Raw genomic sequence first — 19715 nt, forward strand, 5'->3', positions numbered from 1 at the left:
GTTGAATGATACCCAATTAACTATATACTAGTCAAGAAGAGATACAGAAACTAATTAGTCATGTTACAGCTACCTAGGAGCTGAAATAGACTGACCACTCACTTATCATGGCAAAATGTGAAATAAAATATGTAGAAGATAGAATACTGTAAATACCAAAGATATCAAATATCCAAAATGAATGTTAAAAAAAAAAAAAGACAGATTGCAAAATTGAGATGAACAGGAATGAGAAAGGTGGATGGCCATAAAGGAAATAATTAAATGATCAGCAAACAAAGTATTAGGATATACAAGATTCCTATCACTGAAGCCACATATTACAAACAGAAAAAAAATGAAATAAAGCATGTAAAAAAGTCTATAGAAGGAAAGGAACAGGAGCAGAGACAAATGAATCAAGTTAAGGAAGATTGCAAAAAAAAAAAAAAAACAGGAGAAAGAAATCAGAAGGAACTGACACAACATATCAGATCATTTCTGCACATACTGATGATCCCAAAACAAGAAGTAAAACAGTACAAGACAAAAGAGACAGCTGGAAGGAATATTTTTAAGACTTATTTAATAGAAAAAATATTGTTGCACTGAGCCTTCAAAGATTTCAAAAATTCAGTGCAGGCATGACTCTCCTTGAATGCATTGACAAGTAAACACTCATAAGTCTCTCTGGCAACCCACTCTTCAAACAAAACATCTAGTCCTCAGACACTTGCTAACCACACTGTTACTCAGTTTCCAGGAATGACATCTCTTCTTCTGTCTCATCTAGCAAAATGATGAAATATTTCCTTTGCATCAATCCTGTATAGCCTCCGTAGCTCAGTCGTTATAGGTGAAGCCGTTTGGTCAGAAAGACCTGAGTTAGATTCCTGTCAGTGACGTGAGGAACCTTTATCTATTCTCTTTCGATGGAAGGTGAGTTAGCCGGTCTCATACAGAGGTGTGGAGGGGGGGGGGTTCACCCAGAAACACAAGTTTTTTTGTCCCCCAGAACAGTAAATCTGGCCATGTGAACACATGCATTTACAGACATAGGACACACTGGGAGGCATGGGACCATTGGTTCTTGTTTCCAAACTCTTTCAATTTTTCTTGAATAATAATGTTTGTGTATTTGAGTCTACAGTTCACACCTGATACCTGTTCAACTTTGATTCATTTCAAAACTTTCTTGCACACCGTTCTTTTCAATATGAAGTTCATTTTCTTCCTGCTCAACATTAAATGGTGATCACTTCTTATTTCAAATCCTCTGTATACTCTTATGTCCTGAACCAGTGGTAAAACATCATTGTCAACAGTAACATAGTCAATGTGACTTTTCTTATTTTTTGCATCTTTTCTCCATGTGAATTTGGGCACATTTTTATGTTGGAACATGGTATTAGTAATAACTAATCCATGTCCTGAACAGAAATCCATCAGGCATTTACCATTGTTATTAGCTTTGCCCTTTTCTATAAATTTTACTGTAACATTTCTATATGTCTGCTAATAATTTCCTATTTTGCTGTTTAGATCTCCAATAGGGACCAACCTTTTCCTCTTTCATTGTGTCAGCAGCATTCTCTAATGCATCTAAAAATTCCTCTACTTCTTCCTTAGTAGAACCTTCTCTGGGACTGTAAGCACAAATAAGTCTCATTGTCCAGTTCCCCATTCTGAAATTAGCCCACATCATTACTTGATATCACCTGCCATTCAAGATTATCCTCATATTTAGTGTTTAATATTATAGCTACTCCTTTTCCCTAATTGTTATTGCCTGAATATAATAGCTTATATTTGTTACTTAGAAAGATCTCGCTTGTTTCTGTCCTTTGGTTCAAATTATTATTATTAGACACCTCCAGGGAGTCCAAGGACTCATTGAGGGAGGGCACCTCTGCTCTACAACTCTGTCTCTATCACTCAATCCACCAACTGACTGCAACTACACCAACGCCATCTACCATCGACCACCACTGGTATTTCCAAAGACAATCACAAACATCCATGCCCACGGCGGGATTCAAACCCGCAGCCTTTTTAACTGGAAAGCGGATACGCTAACCACTCGGCCAGCCAGTTTCGGCAACACCTATTATGTCGATCTGGTACTTATCCAGATCGACTTCTGCTAGCCTTCTTTTCTTTTTCATTGATGCTTCTTATATTGATGGTGCCAATCTTGATCTCTGCTGATGTTGAGTTGGGTTTTATTCTAGTAGCTGACTTTTTTTTCCTAGTTCCTGAATGAAAACAATGGGGTCCTTGTTTAACCAGGCAATTCCCCAGCCAACATCATATTCAATCATGTTGCCCATCATTTAAGTTATAATTTAAGCCACAGGGTGTAGCACGAGCAGATGAGGATTGAACATCAGGTTAGAAGCCCTGTAAACATACATCAGAAGAACTTCAGCCCAAAGGCCAAGAACACTTAATATAGCCCGCCAGGGGGCACCATCAAGACCTTAGGAAGACGGTAGCTTCCTCGCTTCATTTCTCATTTGCTGTTATGTAGTACTTGCATGCACGTGTCTTTATCTTAAGTTCCCATGAAGATGGCAACGTGACATTGCCGAAATATCAGAAAGTATATATTAAAGTTGTTGTAATTTATATTTCTAGTGTATGCTGTCAATTCCTCAAGTATTAATTATCATGTTTAACCAGCATATAAGCCTTTCTACAAGAATTAATTATCATATTATTCATTATCTGTGTGGATCATATTGTGAAAGAAAGTGGCACACTAAGCTGGATATAAAAATCAGAGATAACTTAGCTTTTTACTTTATGCAGATGATGTAATACTTCTTCGAATCTGGTAACTGCTGAAACAAATTTGGCAGTGAAAATCAGAAGGAATAAAAGGACAAAATTCCAGTAACAGACTGGAACTTGGAAACTTCAACTGCATTCTCAGTGGATAACACTATAGAACAAGTTAAATATTTTGGATGTTTAGGCACAGTTATTAGTGAAGATGGCAAATTAAATATGAAAATGGGTAACAAAATAAGCAAAGCTGCTGTGATGGGTAATCAGTTGAATACATTTTTATAAATAGAAATCACTCAAAACACTAGTTATATACAAGACAATATTCAACCTAGTTTCGACTTAAAAATCCAAGAACTTGGTTAGAATAAAACACTTGATAAGAGACTAGGATTACTGATATGAAAGGCCTGAGGAAAATTAGGAAGTGAACAGATCCGTGTGTTGAGGTTTAAGTGCTGTGAGGACATCATGTTGGTGGCTTAATGAAATATATGCATATTACTGTATATATACTGCTCACCTGTATGGCTGAACAGCACTCATGTGTATTTGGTTGATGCTCAGCTTAACTCCACTATGTGCCTTATTTCTGGAACTGTAAAATCAACCCAAACCTACTGGCTCCCAGTGCTAAGCAACATTCCACCTCCACACATCCACAGATCCAACTTTCTTCTACATGAATACAACAGAATCATGGAAATCCAAAATCTTCCAATCCATGAAGACATCCCATCCCTAGAAATAAACAGGCTAAAGTCAAGACATCCTCCAATCTTAACAGCAAAAAATCTTGTAGAGAAGTTTCAACATGAAGGAGAAGTGGAAAGAGTCCTGGTGTAACACTTCAACGGGGGTCTTCCATGAATTAGTGGACCCAACACAGATACCTTTGAGTTTTGACCTACCTCGGAAAACTTGGTCTGCCCTTAACCGAATCCGCACCAACCATGGCAGATGTGCAGACCACCTTTACAAATGGGGCATGATTGCCTCACCTGGGTGCGACTGTGGATCACCCCGCCAGACAATTAATCATATTACAGCAGAATGTGTCCAACATGCATACAGTGGAAACCTGTCAGACTTCATCCATGCTACACCAAGTGCAGTTGACTGGATAATCAACCTAGACATTCAGTTGTAACCTATTCTTGAGTGTCTCTTTTATGACTGTATTATGTTTTATTATTGTACATATGTCTATTACTATGTCCATATATATTAAGGATTATAATGTAACTTTTCATGTGTGAGCCATATGCTAAATAAATAAATACTGTATATATTCCATTAAGCCTTCAACATGATATCCTCACAGCTTAAGCCTCAACGCACGGATTCTAATTATTCATCATCATCATCAAATTCCTGCCATGTACCCTCAAGGGGTGTACAGGATATGATAGTACTACATGAAAAAAATTACATCATTATTAATTTCTATCTACAATTTTCCTCCACATCAGTCTGTTACTTGTTAAGACTCCAACATTATCAGATCTTATATTTCTATCGTCTAAGGCACTTTGTACCGTATCAATCCACCTATATCTTGGTCTTCCTCTGGGTCGTTTTGCTGCCAACCTGGCACAGAACACTTGTTTTGCTAATCTTTCCTCGCCCATTCTGTTTAAGTGACCATACCACCTGAGATTAGCTCTGCTAACGCATTCATGGATGCTGACAATGTCAAGTTCTTTCCTAATATCCTCGTTTTTAATATGATATTGCCATTGATGCCATCTGTTCATGCCTATAATCTTTCTCAGGACTCTCATATCTGTGGTCTCTAGTCTTTGGTCAAGTGTTTTACTTCTGACCCAGCTCTCAGATCCATAAGTTAAAACTGGTTTGAACACTGTCTTGTACACAGCTAATTTAGTGTTCCGACTAATTTCTCTCTTATTCCATATGAATTTATTCAATTGACTTCCCACCATACCAGCTTTGCTGATTCTGTTGTCTATTTCTATATTTAATTTACCATCTTCAGTAAAAATCGTGCCTAAATAGCTGAAATGTTTTACTTGTTCCACAGGTTCTCCATTCACAACACAGTTGACATTTTCAATGATTCTGCCTATTTTCATTGTCTTTGTTTTTTTATTGCTGACCTTCATACTATATCTATTACAACAGCTATTCAATATAGTCAGAGAATCTCTGCAGACTTGTAGCAGATTTATTTAGAAGTATAATATCATCCGCATAAAGCAAAAAGTTGACATTAACATCTCCAATTTTGATATCATGTTTAATACCACTTTCCTTCATAATGTGATCCATATAGATAATGAATAACAGAGGGAATAATGTACATCCTTGTCTCACACCAGATTTAACATTAAACCATCTTCCTGTACTTCCTTCAATTCTAACTGCTGACTTACAACTCAAATAAAGACTAAGTATTGCTTGATATAATGCCCCATTGACACCATATAACTGCAGCGTATTGAATAGCTTCTCTCTTGGCACCTTGTCATATGCCTTTTCCAGATCGACAAAACTTAAATACAAATCTTTGTTATATTCCCATGCTTTCTCGACTATTTGTCGTAAAGTGAAGATCTGATCCTGACAGCCTCTATTTGGCCTGAATCCAGCTTGTTCTTCACCAAGCTTTTCTTCCACAATTCTTCTCAATCGTTTCTCAAGTATACTTGCATAGATCTTGCCAGGAACACTCAGTAGGGAAATACCTCTGTAATTCTCACATGCAGTTTTATTTCCCTTTTTATATATGGGTACTATGAGAGCTCTACTCCAATCATCGGGAATTCGTCCCTCTGTCCAGGCTTTCTGAACTATGCAGTGCAGCCACTGTAAGACTCTTATACCACCATATTTCAGCATTTCTGGTCGAATATCATCTACTCCTGCTGCCTTTCCGCATTTCAAGCCTTTGATGGCTTTTTCTACTTCTAGTATGGATATGTATTCCTGACTGCATGCCTGGTCAGTGTTTTTTATCACTGTGCTGTCATCAATGCTTGTTTCATTTAGCAGTTTTTCAAAGTAATTACTCCATACTTCAAGGATATCTTTTTCTCCCGTTTTCATGTCACCTTTATCATCTCTAATTCCTTTTACAGCACTCTTTCCTCCATTCTTAAGCTTCTTCAACAACCTCCAGAATATTTTGCCACCTTCTTGATATTTATTTTCTATATTCTTGCCAAAGTCCTCCCATGACTTTTGTTTAGCTAGTTTTACACAGTGTTTAGCATTCTTGCATTTGTCTCTATATTCTCTAAGAGCACAAGCTGACTTATTTGACAGGAACTTTTGGTATGCTTTCTTCTTTTCCTTCACTGCCTCTTTAACTTCCTGTGTCCACCAGGGAGTTCTGATTTTTTTATCCTTGCACACGACCTCACCACATGCCTCTCTGGCAGAATCAATCAATGTTTTCTTCAGAGTTTGCACTGAATCTCCAAAATTTGATTCCTGTTCTCAAACTCTTTCATTTTTTCTTCAATAATCTTTGTGTATTTTAGCCTACAGTTCACATCTGAGAGCTGCTCAACTTTTATTCGCTTTAAAACTTTCTTACATGTTATTCTTTTCAATATGTAATTCAATTTTATCCTGCTCAAGACTAAATAGTGATCACTTCCAATTTCAAATCCTCTGTATACTCTGGTGTCCTGCACCAGGGAGAAAACATCACTATCAACAATAACATAGTCAATGAGACTCTTCTTATTCCTAGCCTCTTCTCTCCATGTGAATTTGTGCACATTTTTATGTTGGAACATGGTGTTAGCAATAACCAGTCCATGTCCTGAGCAGAAATCCAACAGATATTTGCCATTATTATTAGCTTTGCTCTTTTCTCCAAATTTTCCCAAAATATTTTTGTATGTCTCACAATCATTTCCTACTCTGCTATTTAGATCCCCAACAAGGACCAACTTTTCATTTTTCATTGTGTCAGTTGCTTTTTCTAAAGCCTCAAAAAATTCCTCCACTTCTACCTTTGTAGAACCTTCTGTGGGACCATAGGCACAAATAAGTCTCATTGTCCAGTTCCCCATTCTCATATTTGCCCACATTACTCTACTTGAGACTGACTGCCATTCAAGAAGATTAGCCTCGTATTTTGTGTTGAATACTATGGCTACTCCTTCTTTTCCTTGATTGTCATTGCCTGAATATAACATTTTGTATTTATTGCTCAGAAAGATCTCACCAGTTTTGGTCTTTTTTGTTTTAGTCACCCCTATTATGTCGATCTGGTACTTATCTAATTCCTCAGCTAGCTCCATTTCTTTGCCATTCAGGCTTCTTACGTTGATAGTACCGATCCTTAACTCTGGTGATGTTGAGTTGGGGTTTATTTTCAGATTTGTTCCAGTAGCTGACTTTTCGCTGTTTGCCCTGGTTCCCTGGCGAAAACAACGGGGGCCTTGTTTAACCGGGCGATGCCCCAGCCAGCATGAAATTTTGTCATGTTGTACCATCATTCTATATATTATTATTCATAGTGAAGAAATAGCATGCAAATAAAGACAATACAGTAAGTCAAAACTACACTTATTTAGGCAATTAAATCGGCTGGCCTTTTTTAAAAGATGTCAGGACACAAGAGCGATACCTAACTGCATTAAACTAACAATCAAATTTCAATCAAAAAAACCTCTCCGTATATATAAACGTGCCACCTTGCGCTACTATGAGAGCAGATCGCTGCAACATGCACCATCCTCTCCATGACAAATTCCGCCATCAGCTACTTACAATCAGAGCTCTCCACGATACTCAACCCTGAACTTTGGTCCATTCTCTCGAACATCTCAGAAGCTTTCACACAGAAAGAATTCCAAAAAATAAAAAATAAGCACACCAAAAAGTATAACTTGTGTAAACTGAAACCACAACCACTTCACACAGTAGTCTGAAGCGATTGTGGTCAATCTGTCTTCAAAAAAGCTCAACGAGGATGCTGTCAGTGCCCTAAACCTCAGCCACAATTTTGCCATCACACCGAAGAAGTGCCAGTGCTAGTTATAATATACAACATCAAGCGTGGACTTAGCCAGTTACATCAGACTTGATGTCTCCAATATCCTCACCCAGTTGTCACCTCCAAAAAGTAATTTATCGTCCAGCCAACTCACTGCTCAGAAAATTACAGAAAGAAAAAGTATTGCCATCACCAGAGCAGATAAGGGTAATGCCACAGTTGTCCTTAATGCCATGGAATATAATCATAAAATGGAGATTATCTTCTGAGACCGTGCTATCTACATCTCAGTAGAACATGATCCCACAAAAAAACGCAAGTTAAAAAATTAAAAAATTTACTTAAAAAAAAGTATCCTCCTGGCTGCTGGACATTAAAAAAAAAAAAAAAAACTCAGACCTTTCAGTTCTTGTCCCCCCCCCTCGAATATATGGTTTACAAAAAATCCAGAAACCTAATTCCCCCCCTAAGACCCATAGTAGATGCCACTGACACTGATGCACCTTGCTACAAACTGTGAAAGCAGCTGGCCAACTCTCTGAATCCCCTCACTAGACTTACCACATTCTATATAAAAAAACTCAACCCATTTTAAAACCCTGATTGAAAATCTAACTTGAAATAATAAAGATATATTGGTAAGCTTTGATATGGTAATGTCAAACAGTGAGGTAGTTTACCAGTATTCCCTTAAATGACACCTTAACACTCTTAAAAAAGGTTTCCCTTCTGATATCTTAGATCTCTTTTCTTTTGCCATCAATTCAGGTTATTTTTCTTGGAAGAACAAAATTTACAAACAGATAGAGGGAACTGCCATGGGTCCCCCCCTTGCCAATTTTTACATCGAAAATTTTGAAAAACGAGCCATAGACTCAGTTCCTCTCAAACCTTATATCTGACTAAGATATGCAGATGATGATGCTGTATATGTAGATGATCTCTATTTGGCCTCATGGCCTAGATACATTAGACTCCTTCCTCAGTCACCTCAACAGCCTACATCCAAGAATCCAGTTTACAGTGGAAAAGGAAAATAACAATAGTTTACCCTTTCTAGACGCCTTAGTAACACGCCTTCCTAATGGCAACCTATCCTTCACTGTATATAGAAAACCTACTCACACAGGCAGATACATTCACAAACTCTCTCACCACCACCCCCTCTCAACAATATGGCATTATGAAAAACCTAACCAAGAGAGCCCACAACTTTGTTCCAGTGGAACCGCCCTTGCCACCGAACTCAACCACATACACAATACCTTCCTTTCCAATGGCTACAATGATTACAGAATTTTAAAAAATAATCAGTTCCTCCCCCATTCCCCAGCCATTTCTTCAAAAGGATTTCAGAAATGCCATTACCATACTCTACATCCGTGGCACATCAGAAAATATAGCCAGGTCCTTAAAAAAGTACACCTTCCACACAACGTTCAAGCCCCACTGTAAACATTCTACCCTTATCCGTTCTACCAAAGATTAGCTCCCTCCTCTCTCTCAGTGCCTGAAGTTATAAAATACCCTGCTCCTGCAAGCTCGCTTACTTTGGACAGACAGGCAGACCAGCCTGTCTGTCCTTACTATATCTGATTATGTTTTTCTAAGCATTTTGTGCTTAGAAGAACAAAATCATACATCTGCAGTCACGACTATGGTCAGTCTGGCCTTGCAGACCATGTTTTGTTTAGAATCTGCAGTGGCACTCAGAAATCAACTGAATTTCAATAAATACCATTGCATAAAACTTCCCAAAATTTGGGAAACATTAATTGTCAGAGATCCCATCTCACCTTACCATCCTAGGCCACCTACAAACACCCATAGATGCTGCACCACCTAGTTAGGACTTTAAGAGTCACCCAAGTGTTTCACTTAATATTGTGTTGTATTTGAATGTGTGTTACAATAGTTTTTTGTAATTCCTGAAGATATCTCAGTGACTGAGACGAAATATTGGAAACATTATCAGTTTTAATCCTTTCTGAGTGCTTATATATTCCATTAAGCCTCCAACATGATGAAGTGAGCAGATGCCATACTTTAAAAATATATCAAGAAAGAACCTAATATTAACCTTGTTAGCTTTCAGGAATGTGTGGCAAAACTAATCTGAGGTGATATGGTCACTTAAACAGAATGGAAAATGAAAGGTTAGCAAAACAGCGTTTGAAGCAAGAATGGTAAGAAAAAGATCTAGATAGATTGATGCACTTTGAAAATTAAAAGAATGAAATGCATGATATGACAATATTAGAGTCCTGACAAATAACAGACTATTTTTGAGAAAAATTGGCATTTAGTTCTACCGTAGTGTCCTGTAATGGTGATCTTCTGATCAAGTCCATACCCAGACAACTTGTTATATTTTGAGATGAAAGCTTGTTTGCTCCGAGTATGTTATTCCCCACTTATATCCATCCTCTATATTTATAGTCAGTTGTGGAGTAAGATAACACTATTATAATTTTATTTTAGTTGGTTAGAATGTTTCGGATTCATATCTATGATGATACATTGTTTTCAAGGGTCAACATTTTGTTTATTCTTTAGAATAAACTCTATTCCATTCTATTCTTTAGAATGAAGCTCAATTATGAAAATAATATATACTGTAAACATAAATATATAGAATAGATACAATCTCTGGATATTAAATAATTCTGTTTATCTCTTTAAGGAGATCTGATGTTCCTTACAGAATTAAAAGTAGTAAATTAATTTCTAACTTCTTAATTACATACAAAGAATCATTAAATGGCCATTCTAGGAATTACTCAATATGAGCCCAATAAAATATCTTTCACTTTCTGATTCACACTTAAATACAATTCTGAAAAATAATATCAAATACTTTAACAAAACAGATTGAACACAACATTCAGCTGAAAGTTCTATATTTTCACTTGGCCATTACTGCTGCTAACATGTAAGGCACCTTTTTTGCAAAAGATTTTGGTGCTTCCTTGATAAAAATGTACAAAAAGTTTTTAAACAAATGTAAATGTTAAAATAGATTTATCAAAATGAAAAAATCTTGTATATTTTTTTTACTTACTGTTCTTGAAAATTGGAGTATACTTTCACAAATACCACAACAGCAGGGAGCTTCAGTCATGATCAACGCATGTACGGTAATGAAATCCTTCACGCAGCTGTTCCAGACATTATTGCAAACATACCAGTGTTTCAATAATCGAATATCTTGTTCAGATGACTACAAAGCTTTAACTTAGAGAACCAATAGAACGATGAAAGGGTGTTGATTTGTATCTGCATAGGAGAAGACTCGGCTCAGCTCGTACTAGTTAGACTGAACTTCCCAGAACTGCAACAATATGCTCCCTAGAAGATGTAAGCGGCACTGATAGTTTCAGATTGTACAATACGTACAGTTTCTCTAAATTGATATACAGCACTTATTTCAGATGAAGTGAAATCTGACATAAGCAAATACATGTAAATAGTGTTCAGAATGGAGAACTGATTTTTAAAACTTTATTTTGTGCACCCCCCCCTTTTAATGGCACCTTTATGTGCTGCCCAGCTTGTATGCCTGCTTGCAGCAGCCCTGCACTTGGCCACACTTATTTTAATTGTTTTTTGTTCATTCATTCACTCTGCCTTCTTTCTCAAGTTCATTAAAATACAAAGTTAAAAGGCCTAGCTTAACTAATATACTTGCATATGGTTTCTCTCAGTAAGCAAGTTTCCTTGAACACATCTTTCTTTAATTTTTCTGAAATAGGCATGAAGCATAATTACTCAGATAGTAGGAATACATTTAATTGAGCAGTTCCAAATACACTTCCAATAAAATAAACTTTTCTGTATTGTTGTTGCTCCTAGGAACATATATCACTTACTTTTCATTAAGCACAAAATATTCTCAGTAATCTACGAAGCTTGATACCTTATACTCTCCTTCAATCGTTCACTTCACAGTTGCTTCTTGGACAGTGGTTAAAGATGCATAAAAAAAAAAAAAAAAACTTTTCTGAGATTAGATAAATTAACTTGGTGGTTTATTAAACCTTTCCATTTCTCCTTCCCTGCTTGCCTCTTTGCTGGCTAGCATTCCTGTTATCCAGCAACAGCTGTTCTAAAAATAACTAATGTACGTATCCATTACTGAGATTCAAAGCAAAACTTAAGTGACAAAATGGTTGCCATTACTATGGTGGTTGCATATTGTACAGCAAAAGTGCAATATTTGAAAACTCCTATAAACAAACATACAAAATACATATACAGTCATACCCCAAAGTTACGCAGTAGGTGGGACCACCAAAAAGTGCATAAGTCGAATTCGCGTAACTCAGGGTATAATTTTGCATATGTATATATATATATATATATATATATATGTAGAAAGTATTTTACCTTGGGTATAATAAATGTTAAAAATACCAAGCAATTTTTAAACCTGGTTTTACTCCATTTCCCAAGTAAGCAAACAGACAAATAAGTCAAGTTTGCGCCTGCAAGTGATGCAAGTCTAACTGATCCTACAGGTAGTGCAGGACCAGGGCAACTCGTGGTAAAGGTGGAATGAGCTCTGATCAGCTAGACTTGCATCACTTGCAGGCGCAAACTTGACTTATTTGTCTGTTTGCTTACTTGGGAAATGGAGTAAAACCAGGTTTAAAAATTGCTTGGTATTTTTAACATTTATTATACCCAAGGTAAAATACTTTCTACATTTATATCTCCTCCAGAGATTTTTATTTAATAAGGTTAAAACACCTTATGGCAACTTGTTCTGGTAAAATATTTATGAGCTCTGTATTACTAAATCTTGGTATTTCTAGCCTAGCTCCCACTGATGAGACCTCAATAAAGGTCGAAACCGGTCTGGGTAGTGGCCTCTTGCCTTTAATACAAAACATCATGCATCTCCTTCTTGGAGATGTGTTTTGGCATTAAGGGTAAATATTAAGATTAGTGATCAGAGCTCATGCCACCTTTACCACGAGTTGCCCTGGTCCTGCACTACCTGTAGGATCAGCTAGACTTGCATCACTTGCAGGCGCAAACTTGACTTATTTGTCTGTTTGCTTACTTGGGAAATGGAGTAAAACCAGGTTTAGAAATTGCTTGGTATTTTTAACATATATATACAGGGTGTTCGGGATAAATTTGACAGTTTCGTAAGGAAAAAGAAAATCTTCTTTGTATCTATTAAATTTAATGAATTGACAAAAAAACATTACAGGCAGAGTTAATTACAATACTATCAACAAGATTTACTCAAAATAACCACCATTAGCATCGATCACAGCTTCAATTCTGCTTCGGAACCTCGAACAAGCTGATGCTACAGTCTCCCTGGGAAGGGCCTCAAAAACTGTTTTAATTTTATCCATTAACTGGGCTTTTGTATTACTGGAAGTGCGATTGGTGTCTTTTTCAACTGCGCCCCATACAAAATAATCCATGGGGTTAAGGTCTGGGGAGTTTGGAGGCCAAACATTTGGACTGGTGAAGTCGTAGAAATTTTCAGACAACCATTTTTGACTTTTCCCAGAGGTGTGGCAAGGGGCCGAATCCTGCTGCCATACATACGGCCTACCATTGGCTACCCTTGTTATCCAGGGCTTGACTACAGTTAGCAACTCCACGAACAAAGCCCGAATTCCAATGCCAGGGTTCTTCAACACCTGTTCCTGCAGATTTGCGAGGAATTCTGCTGTACGAACGCAATCAGATCGTCTGCTAGGGATCTTTCTTCTTGCTACATCCTCGTAGTCACCATTGCAAGTCTCTAGTTCATGCCTGATTGTTTTTACTGTATTCAGGGAGCATTGGGCAGCAGTCGTAATATCCTTATTTTGATGGCGGGCACGAATCATCATGATACAAGTTATTCTCTTCCATGATTCAGGTGGGTTCCAGCTATCCATCCTTTCTGACATCTTGTATATGAATGAAGAAGGGTCCAAACTTTTAAATGAAGAGAAGTGTGTGTTAATACATGTAACTTACGGAAAAATATAATTAATTATAAATATGTCAAATTTATCCCGAACACCCTGTATATATATATATACACAATTTATATATAGAAACATACAAAATATTAGTTAATTGGGACCAAAGGTTTACAAAACACCTATATTTTTTAAGAAATATAATCATAATTGTAGTTTTTCGTACATAAAAAAAAGAAAAGTTATTTTGATGTCGATGGTTTCATGAAATCTTATAGATTCGTCTGACGGCATAATGTCTTTTTTCTTGTGACACAAAATTTCTTCATAGCAAGCCAATGATTTTTTTATTCCTTGCCTTTGGCTACAATTCGTTCCTCGTTAGAATCTATGTCCTCCAAAATCTGTAAACCTTTCTTAATTAAGCTAAGACCTTCTGTTAATTTTGCAATTGTCATGTGCTTTTCTGGTAGAACTGGATCTGAGGTTTCGGTCTCTTCAGTAGCGCTTTGGTCACACATCTCTATGAGCTTGTCGATTGTAAGCTCCATGTGAGTCTAACATCTCACTGACATCTTCACTGTCGACTTCTAAATCTAATTGCCTTGCAAGGTTGACAACTTCTTCTATTGCCTCAGCAACTTGATCAGTTTCTAGCAACATTTCCGTTTCGCATTTAAAAAAAGGATGGACAAAGTTTTTTCCAGACACCATTCAAGGTTTTTTGGGAAATTTCACCCCAAGAATCTCTGATAATCCTTACAGCATCTAAAACATTAAACTATTTCCAAAACTCTTTAACAGACAGTTGCTCGTTTTGCCTCATAGGTTCATTCAGACTTGCAAACGAACACCGTGTGTAGTACGCTTTGAATATTTTGATATCTCCTTGGTCCATCGGTTGAAGTAAGGTGGTTGTATTTGGAGGCAAGAAAATAACTTTTACACGTGGATCAAAATCAATTAAAGTTGCAGGAGGGTTACCAGGTGCATTATCAATACTGAGCATAACTTTAAATGGAATATTTTTAAACTGGCAATAACGTTCAACTTCAGGTATGAAGTGGTGACCAAACCAGTCTTCAAAAATAGAAGCTGTCACCCAAGCTTTAGAATTTGACTTTAAATCACTGGAAAGCCAGCTTTAGATTTATTTTTTAGAGCTCTTGGATTACTGATGAATGCAGCCGACGCTGAAAAAAATACTAGTGGTGAGGCGTGAAGCGGACGGGAATACATATAAGAAACCGCGTAACTCCGGATTCGCGTAAGTCTGGGTATGATTGTACATCATTTCTGTGTTATTCTCTAAGGATTACAACACTACAGTAAGCAATTTTACTACTTACAACTAGTTTTAAGTATCCTTTATTATCACCACTGCTTAACCACGTGGCTGCTCCGGTGATACTAAGCATACAATTGTATTAAAAAATGCGAACATATGCATATATTTTTAGATTATCTTATCATATAACAAAACACATTCCTCATCAATGAAACTTTCACTTGGTATACATATAATATTGTAAAAAAACAAACATAACAAGTATAAACATAACATTTATGCGAGGATTTTTACAAACTCATCTGCATACTGCCAATTTCCAGTAGAGAGCAATAAAATTGCATATGCCATTCTTCAGTTGACAGAATGCATTGCCTGCTCCATAGCTTCATGTGAAGTGTGCTTGTGGATGTTTGCACACTCGTTCACATACATTCTCTTTACTAATCATTTTAACACTATAACCTTATGTTCCAGACTGCTGTATAGTCATGTTCTGTTTCACCGAAATTCACGTAGTACAGTGACGAACATTGACATATGACTAAACCAAAACAATGTCACCTGCTGCTATCCAAAAACCACATGTATTGTAATTTATGATTTAGGATAGTGTTACTGTTGCTTTTTTTCAACTGTAATCAATAAGCATGAAGAATCGCATGTAAATCAAGGTATTCAAGTAAAATTTAAGACAGCTTATTTAAAACAGCAGGCACTAAACTTTCTTGGATATATGTCTATGAACCTCATGTTGTCTTGTTGTAGTTATCACAGTGAAGCACATGTACTTGGATTAATTTTTCATTGTTTTCTAGCAGTTTAATAAAGAACTTTAATGGTTCATGAATAATGCAAAAGTAAAAATTGAATATTTTAATCCAGTATTTCAGCTACCATTTTCAAGTATAAATACAACAAAATAATTTGAATAAACATGGAATATTTTAATTACACCTGTTGAGGAATGTCAAAGGTTGTTTTGTTGATTTCAACATAAAATTACAGGCTCCCAGATGTTTGGGCGATTTTTACATCCATATTTGTTTAGGTTAGTGAAGCATGTGTAAAAAGCTTGTGTAAAGCATGGGGAGATTTTCCAAAAATAACCTGTCACTTTTGAGAGTCATTTTAGGGTAACAGTTTTTTTTCCCCCAATATTTTTGTTGTTCTCTCTATTTCATTGCAGATATACCAGACTGTCTGTAATAAGAAGTTTACACTAGCAAGATCCTATTATATTCCAGATACTGATAATAGGTGAACTTCATGTTTTGAGATCAGATACAGGAAACTAGTTTTAATATTGATATATAGATAGGTAGTTTGTAATTGGTATTGATTTGAGAGTTTTTTATGCACCTTTAATATATAGTACTACTTTTTGGAGTAATTTAATAGCTTCCTATTAGTTTGTATGCTATTAGGTATAAGGTTTAACATTCTGTTCAATTTTTTAGAATTGAAGCCATTATTGGAAAAATTATTAGAAATGTATTCTAATTCTCTTTTGGAGTACATTGTCAATTGAGCAAATATTTCTATCTTTGTGTTCTAATGTTTTTTTTATTACATCCATACATTTGCACAGAATGGTGGTGCGAATTAATGTTCGGATATCTGTTAGTATGTGACAGTTAACAAAAATGTTAAATAGATGGTCTGGTAGATCTGCAATGACGTGGGAAGAACATCAATGTTTTTCAAACTAAATCTAATTGATTCTAACCTGAACCGTTCAGACTGTATACCAGTATTCAAATTTTGGGAAGTGATTATTATTAATTGTTCATTTTATTATTATTATTATTATTATTATTATTATTATTATTCAGGCCTCCATGGAGTCAAAAGACTCATCGTGGGAGATCCTTCCTAAAAACATAAAGTCTGTCAAGACTCATCGAGGGGAGGTCCCCCCCCCCCTAAGAAACACAAAGTCTATCATACCACTCCTTAAACTCCTTCACCGTTCTCGCTCTCACCACTCCATCAGCAATGCATTCCATAGTTCAACCACCCTCCATGCAAAGAAACCACTCCTCACCCTCTTGCTCACAGTTTCCTTTCGTAACTTCCAGGGATGGCCTCTTGTCATCACTCCTTCCTGCTGTTCAACCAATCGAAAGAACTCCCCAGTGTCAACCCTGTAACCACCTTAACCACCTGAACCAGTTTAAAAGTCTCAATCATATCACCTCTCCTTCTTCTATCCACCAAACTCTGCAGTCCACATTCCCTCAGCCGATCCTCATAACCAAAATTGTACAGTCCTGAAACCATCTTTGTCATCCGTCTCTGTACCCTTTCCACAGTTAATTTATCCCCTTCAAATCCTGGGGACCAGATCTGAGAACAATAGTCTAAGTGTGGTCTGATCAGAGACTTATACAACGGAATGACAACCCTTTTATCACTGCAGGTCAGTGTCCTTCTCATAATTGCAGCAATCCTCTGTGTTACCTTCACCACCTTTGCAATATGTCCCCTAAATTTCAGGTTTCTATCAATCATCAATCCCAGATCTCTTGTCTCCCCTACTTCCTCCAGTATAACTCCTCCCATAGAGTATGCAGCATCCCATCGATGTTTCCCAAACCTCAAGATCTTACATTTTGCTGCATTAAACTGACCCCCATTCATTTGTCCATCTATCTAGCTTATTCAAATCCTCTTGCAGGGCTACCACATCTGCACTATTACTAATAATCCTTCCCAGCTTGGCATCATCCGCAAACAACTGAATATCCCCTTGCAATCCACTGGCAATGTCATTGATATAAAGGTTAAACAATATAGGTCCTAGTACTGAGCCCTGTGGGACCCCACTTGTAACCCTCTGCCTCCTTGAAACTGCTCCACCATACACAACTCTCTGGTACCTATCAGACAGCATCCTGAATCCAGTTGATCAATCTGACATCCAGACCCATGTTCTGCAACTTAAATAGCTTATCATGTGGCACCCTGTCAAATGCCTTCACTAAGTCTAAGAAAATTGCAGTATATGCCATTCCCTCGTCTAATGTTCTTTTAACTTTATTATAAAAGGCTAGTATATTGCTGAAACAAGAGTGCCCCTTCACAAATCCATGTTGACTCTCATAGATAACATTACCCTCATCTACCCAATGCTGTATAGTGTCTCTCACTACTTTCTCCAAGATCTTAACAACTACTGATGACATGCAAACTGGCCTATAATTAGACACTTCCAGTCTGTTACCACCCTTATGCAATGGCACTATCTTACCTTCCTTCCATTCTCTGGGCACCTTTCCCGCAGCCAGACTTTCATTGAAAAGCTAGGTTAAAGGCACTGTCAGTTCCCTAGCACATTCTCTCAAAACTCGTGGTGAAATACCTTCCAGTCCCAAATGAATAATTATGAATAATTTTATTCATAATTATTTTAAATAATTTTTATTTAAAAATTATTTTAAATAATTTTTACTACAATTTACTACAATTGTTCCTTAGTGTAATATCATATACTTCAGCTGCGACCAAGACATGAGCTAATATACACATGATTTTTAACTCATTATTTTGATTCATTTTTTGAATGTAGACAGTCTATCTCTCTGACTATGTCCAAGTAACATTGATGAAATATATTGAGTTTTTGAATAAATTCTGTATACTTTTTGTGACATGTGTAAGCTGTGAAAGTTATTTAAATAAATTTTCATCTAATGTAATAACATGATGATGATGATTTAAATTACTTTGAAAAGAAATCCTTAGTTTCCTTAATATTTAAATAATCAAACTTGCCATCTGATTTGACTTTATATTTATTCGTTTTACAAAGTCATATTATCCAAAATAAAAATCCAACTACAATCTGAGTATATTTGCTTTGTTGTTGTTATTATTACAGATAAAAGAAGCAACATTTTGGGGAAATAGTTTTATTATGAGTGGCTCTGATTGTGGTCATATTTTTATTTGGGATCGTTATACTGCAGAATTAGTCATGTTAATGGAGGCAGATCATCATGTTGTCAATTGCTTACAGCCACATCCTTATGATCCAAGTAAGATGATAATTTTATAACATAATAATTCACATTATTTGTATGCAAGCTGATTGTTTTATGGATACGTTTTTAGAGATTTGCATAAATCCTAATAATTTTGGCTAGACATAAATAACATTATGTAATTGCTAATGTATTCACATAATGAAAATATGTTTTGCTTAAATAAATAATAATGCATACCCAAAGTTATGAAAATAAATTGCAGAGAAATTAAATAGATGAATAAAATTTCAAGGCATACAAGGCTACATAAAAAATAAAATATTATGGGAATAATATCAGAGAAAATGTGATAATCAGGAAGTCAAAATCAGACTATATTGTCTAAGCAATTGACTTAATTTCTTAGACAAATCTGAGAGACTTCTTTTACTATGCAGAATGGCCAGGAAAGAATAATCTTAGATCAGAAATGATCTTCTGATCATAACTATCTGATTATCTTAGATCAAATAATCAGATGGTAGTAAATGATATATTTACAGTAATCACTTTGGTAACATATACATTCTACAAAGACCTATTAGTTCTCTCAAAGCTGAGATGGAACTGGATGAATAGATAGAGGTAGATGTATTGAAAGAGCTTCATGTAAACATAGCAGTGGGATTGGATGGGATATCAGCATAGGTACTAAAGAAATGTGTAGTAGAATAAACAGTGTCCCTAACCTGGTTTTTTGATTCCCAACATGAGCAAGCTTC

General features: G+C 36.2%; 1 protein-coding gene across 3 annotated transcripts in view; it reads left to right on the plus strand.

The window, feature by feature from the left end:
- The window catches only part of LOC150096255 (DDB1- and CUL4-associated factor 6-like), a 443059-nt gene that overhangs the window by 374420 nt on the left and 48924 nt on the right, over positions 1-19715 (plus strand). For all 3 annotated transcript variants that reach the window (XM_090409214.1, XM_090409213.1, XM_090409212.1), the window contains exon 15: positions 18849-19005. In XM_090409214.1, the coding sequence (XP_090265340.1) occupies positions 18849-19005 (157 nt within the window). The remainder of the gene's footprint in view (positions 1-18848; positions 19006-19715) is intronic.

This window comes from Typopeltis vanoorti, chromosome 19, assembly GCF_054136105.1.
Source record: "Typopeltis vanoorti isolate ZY-2024b chromosome 19, IOZ_Tvanoo_1.0, whole genome shotgun sequence".
In the NCBI taxonomy this organism is placed as follows: Eukaryota; Metazoa; Arthropoda; class Arachnida; order Uropygi; family Thelyphonidae; genus Typopeltis; species Typopeltis vanoorti.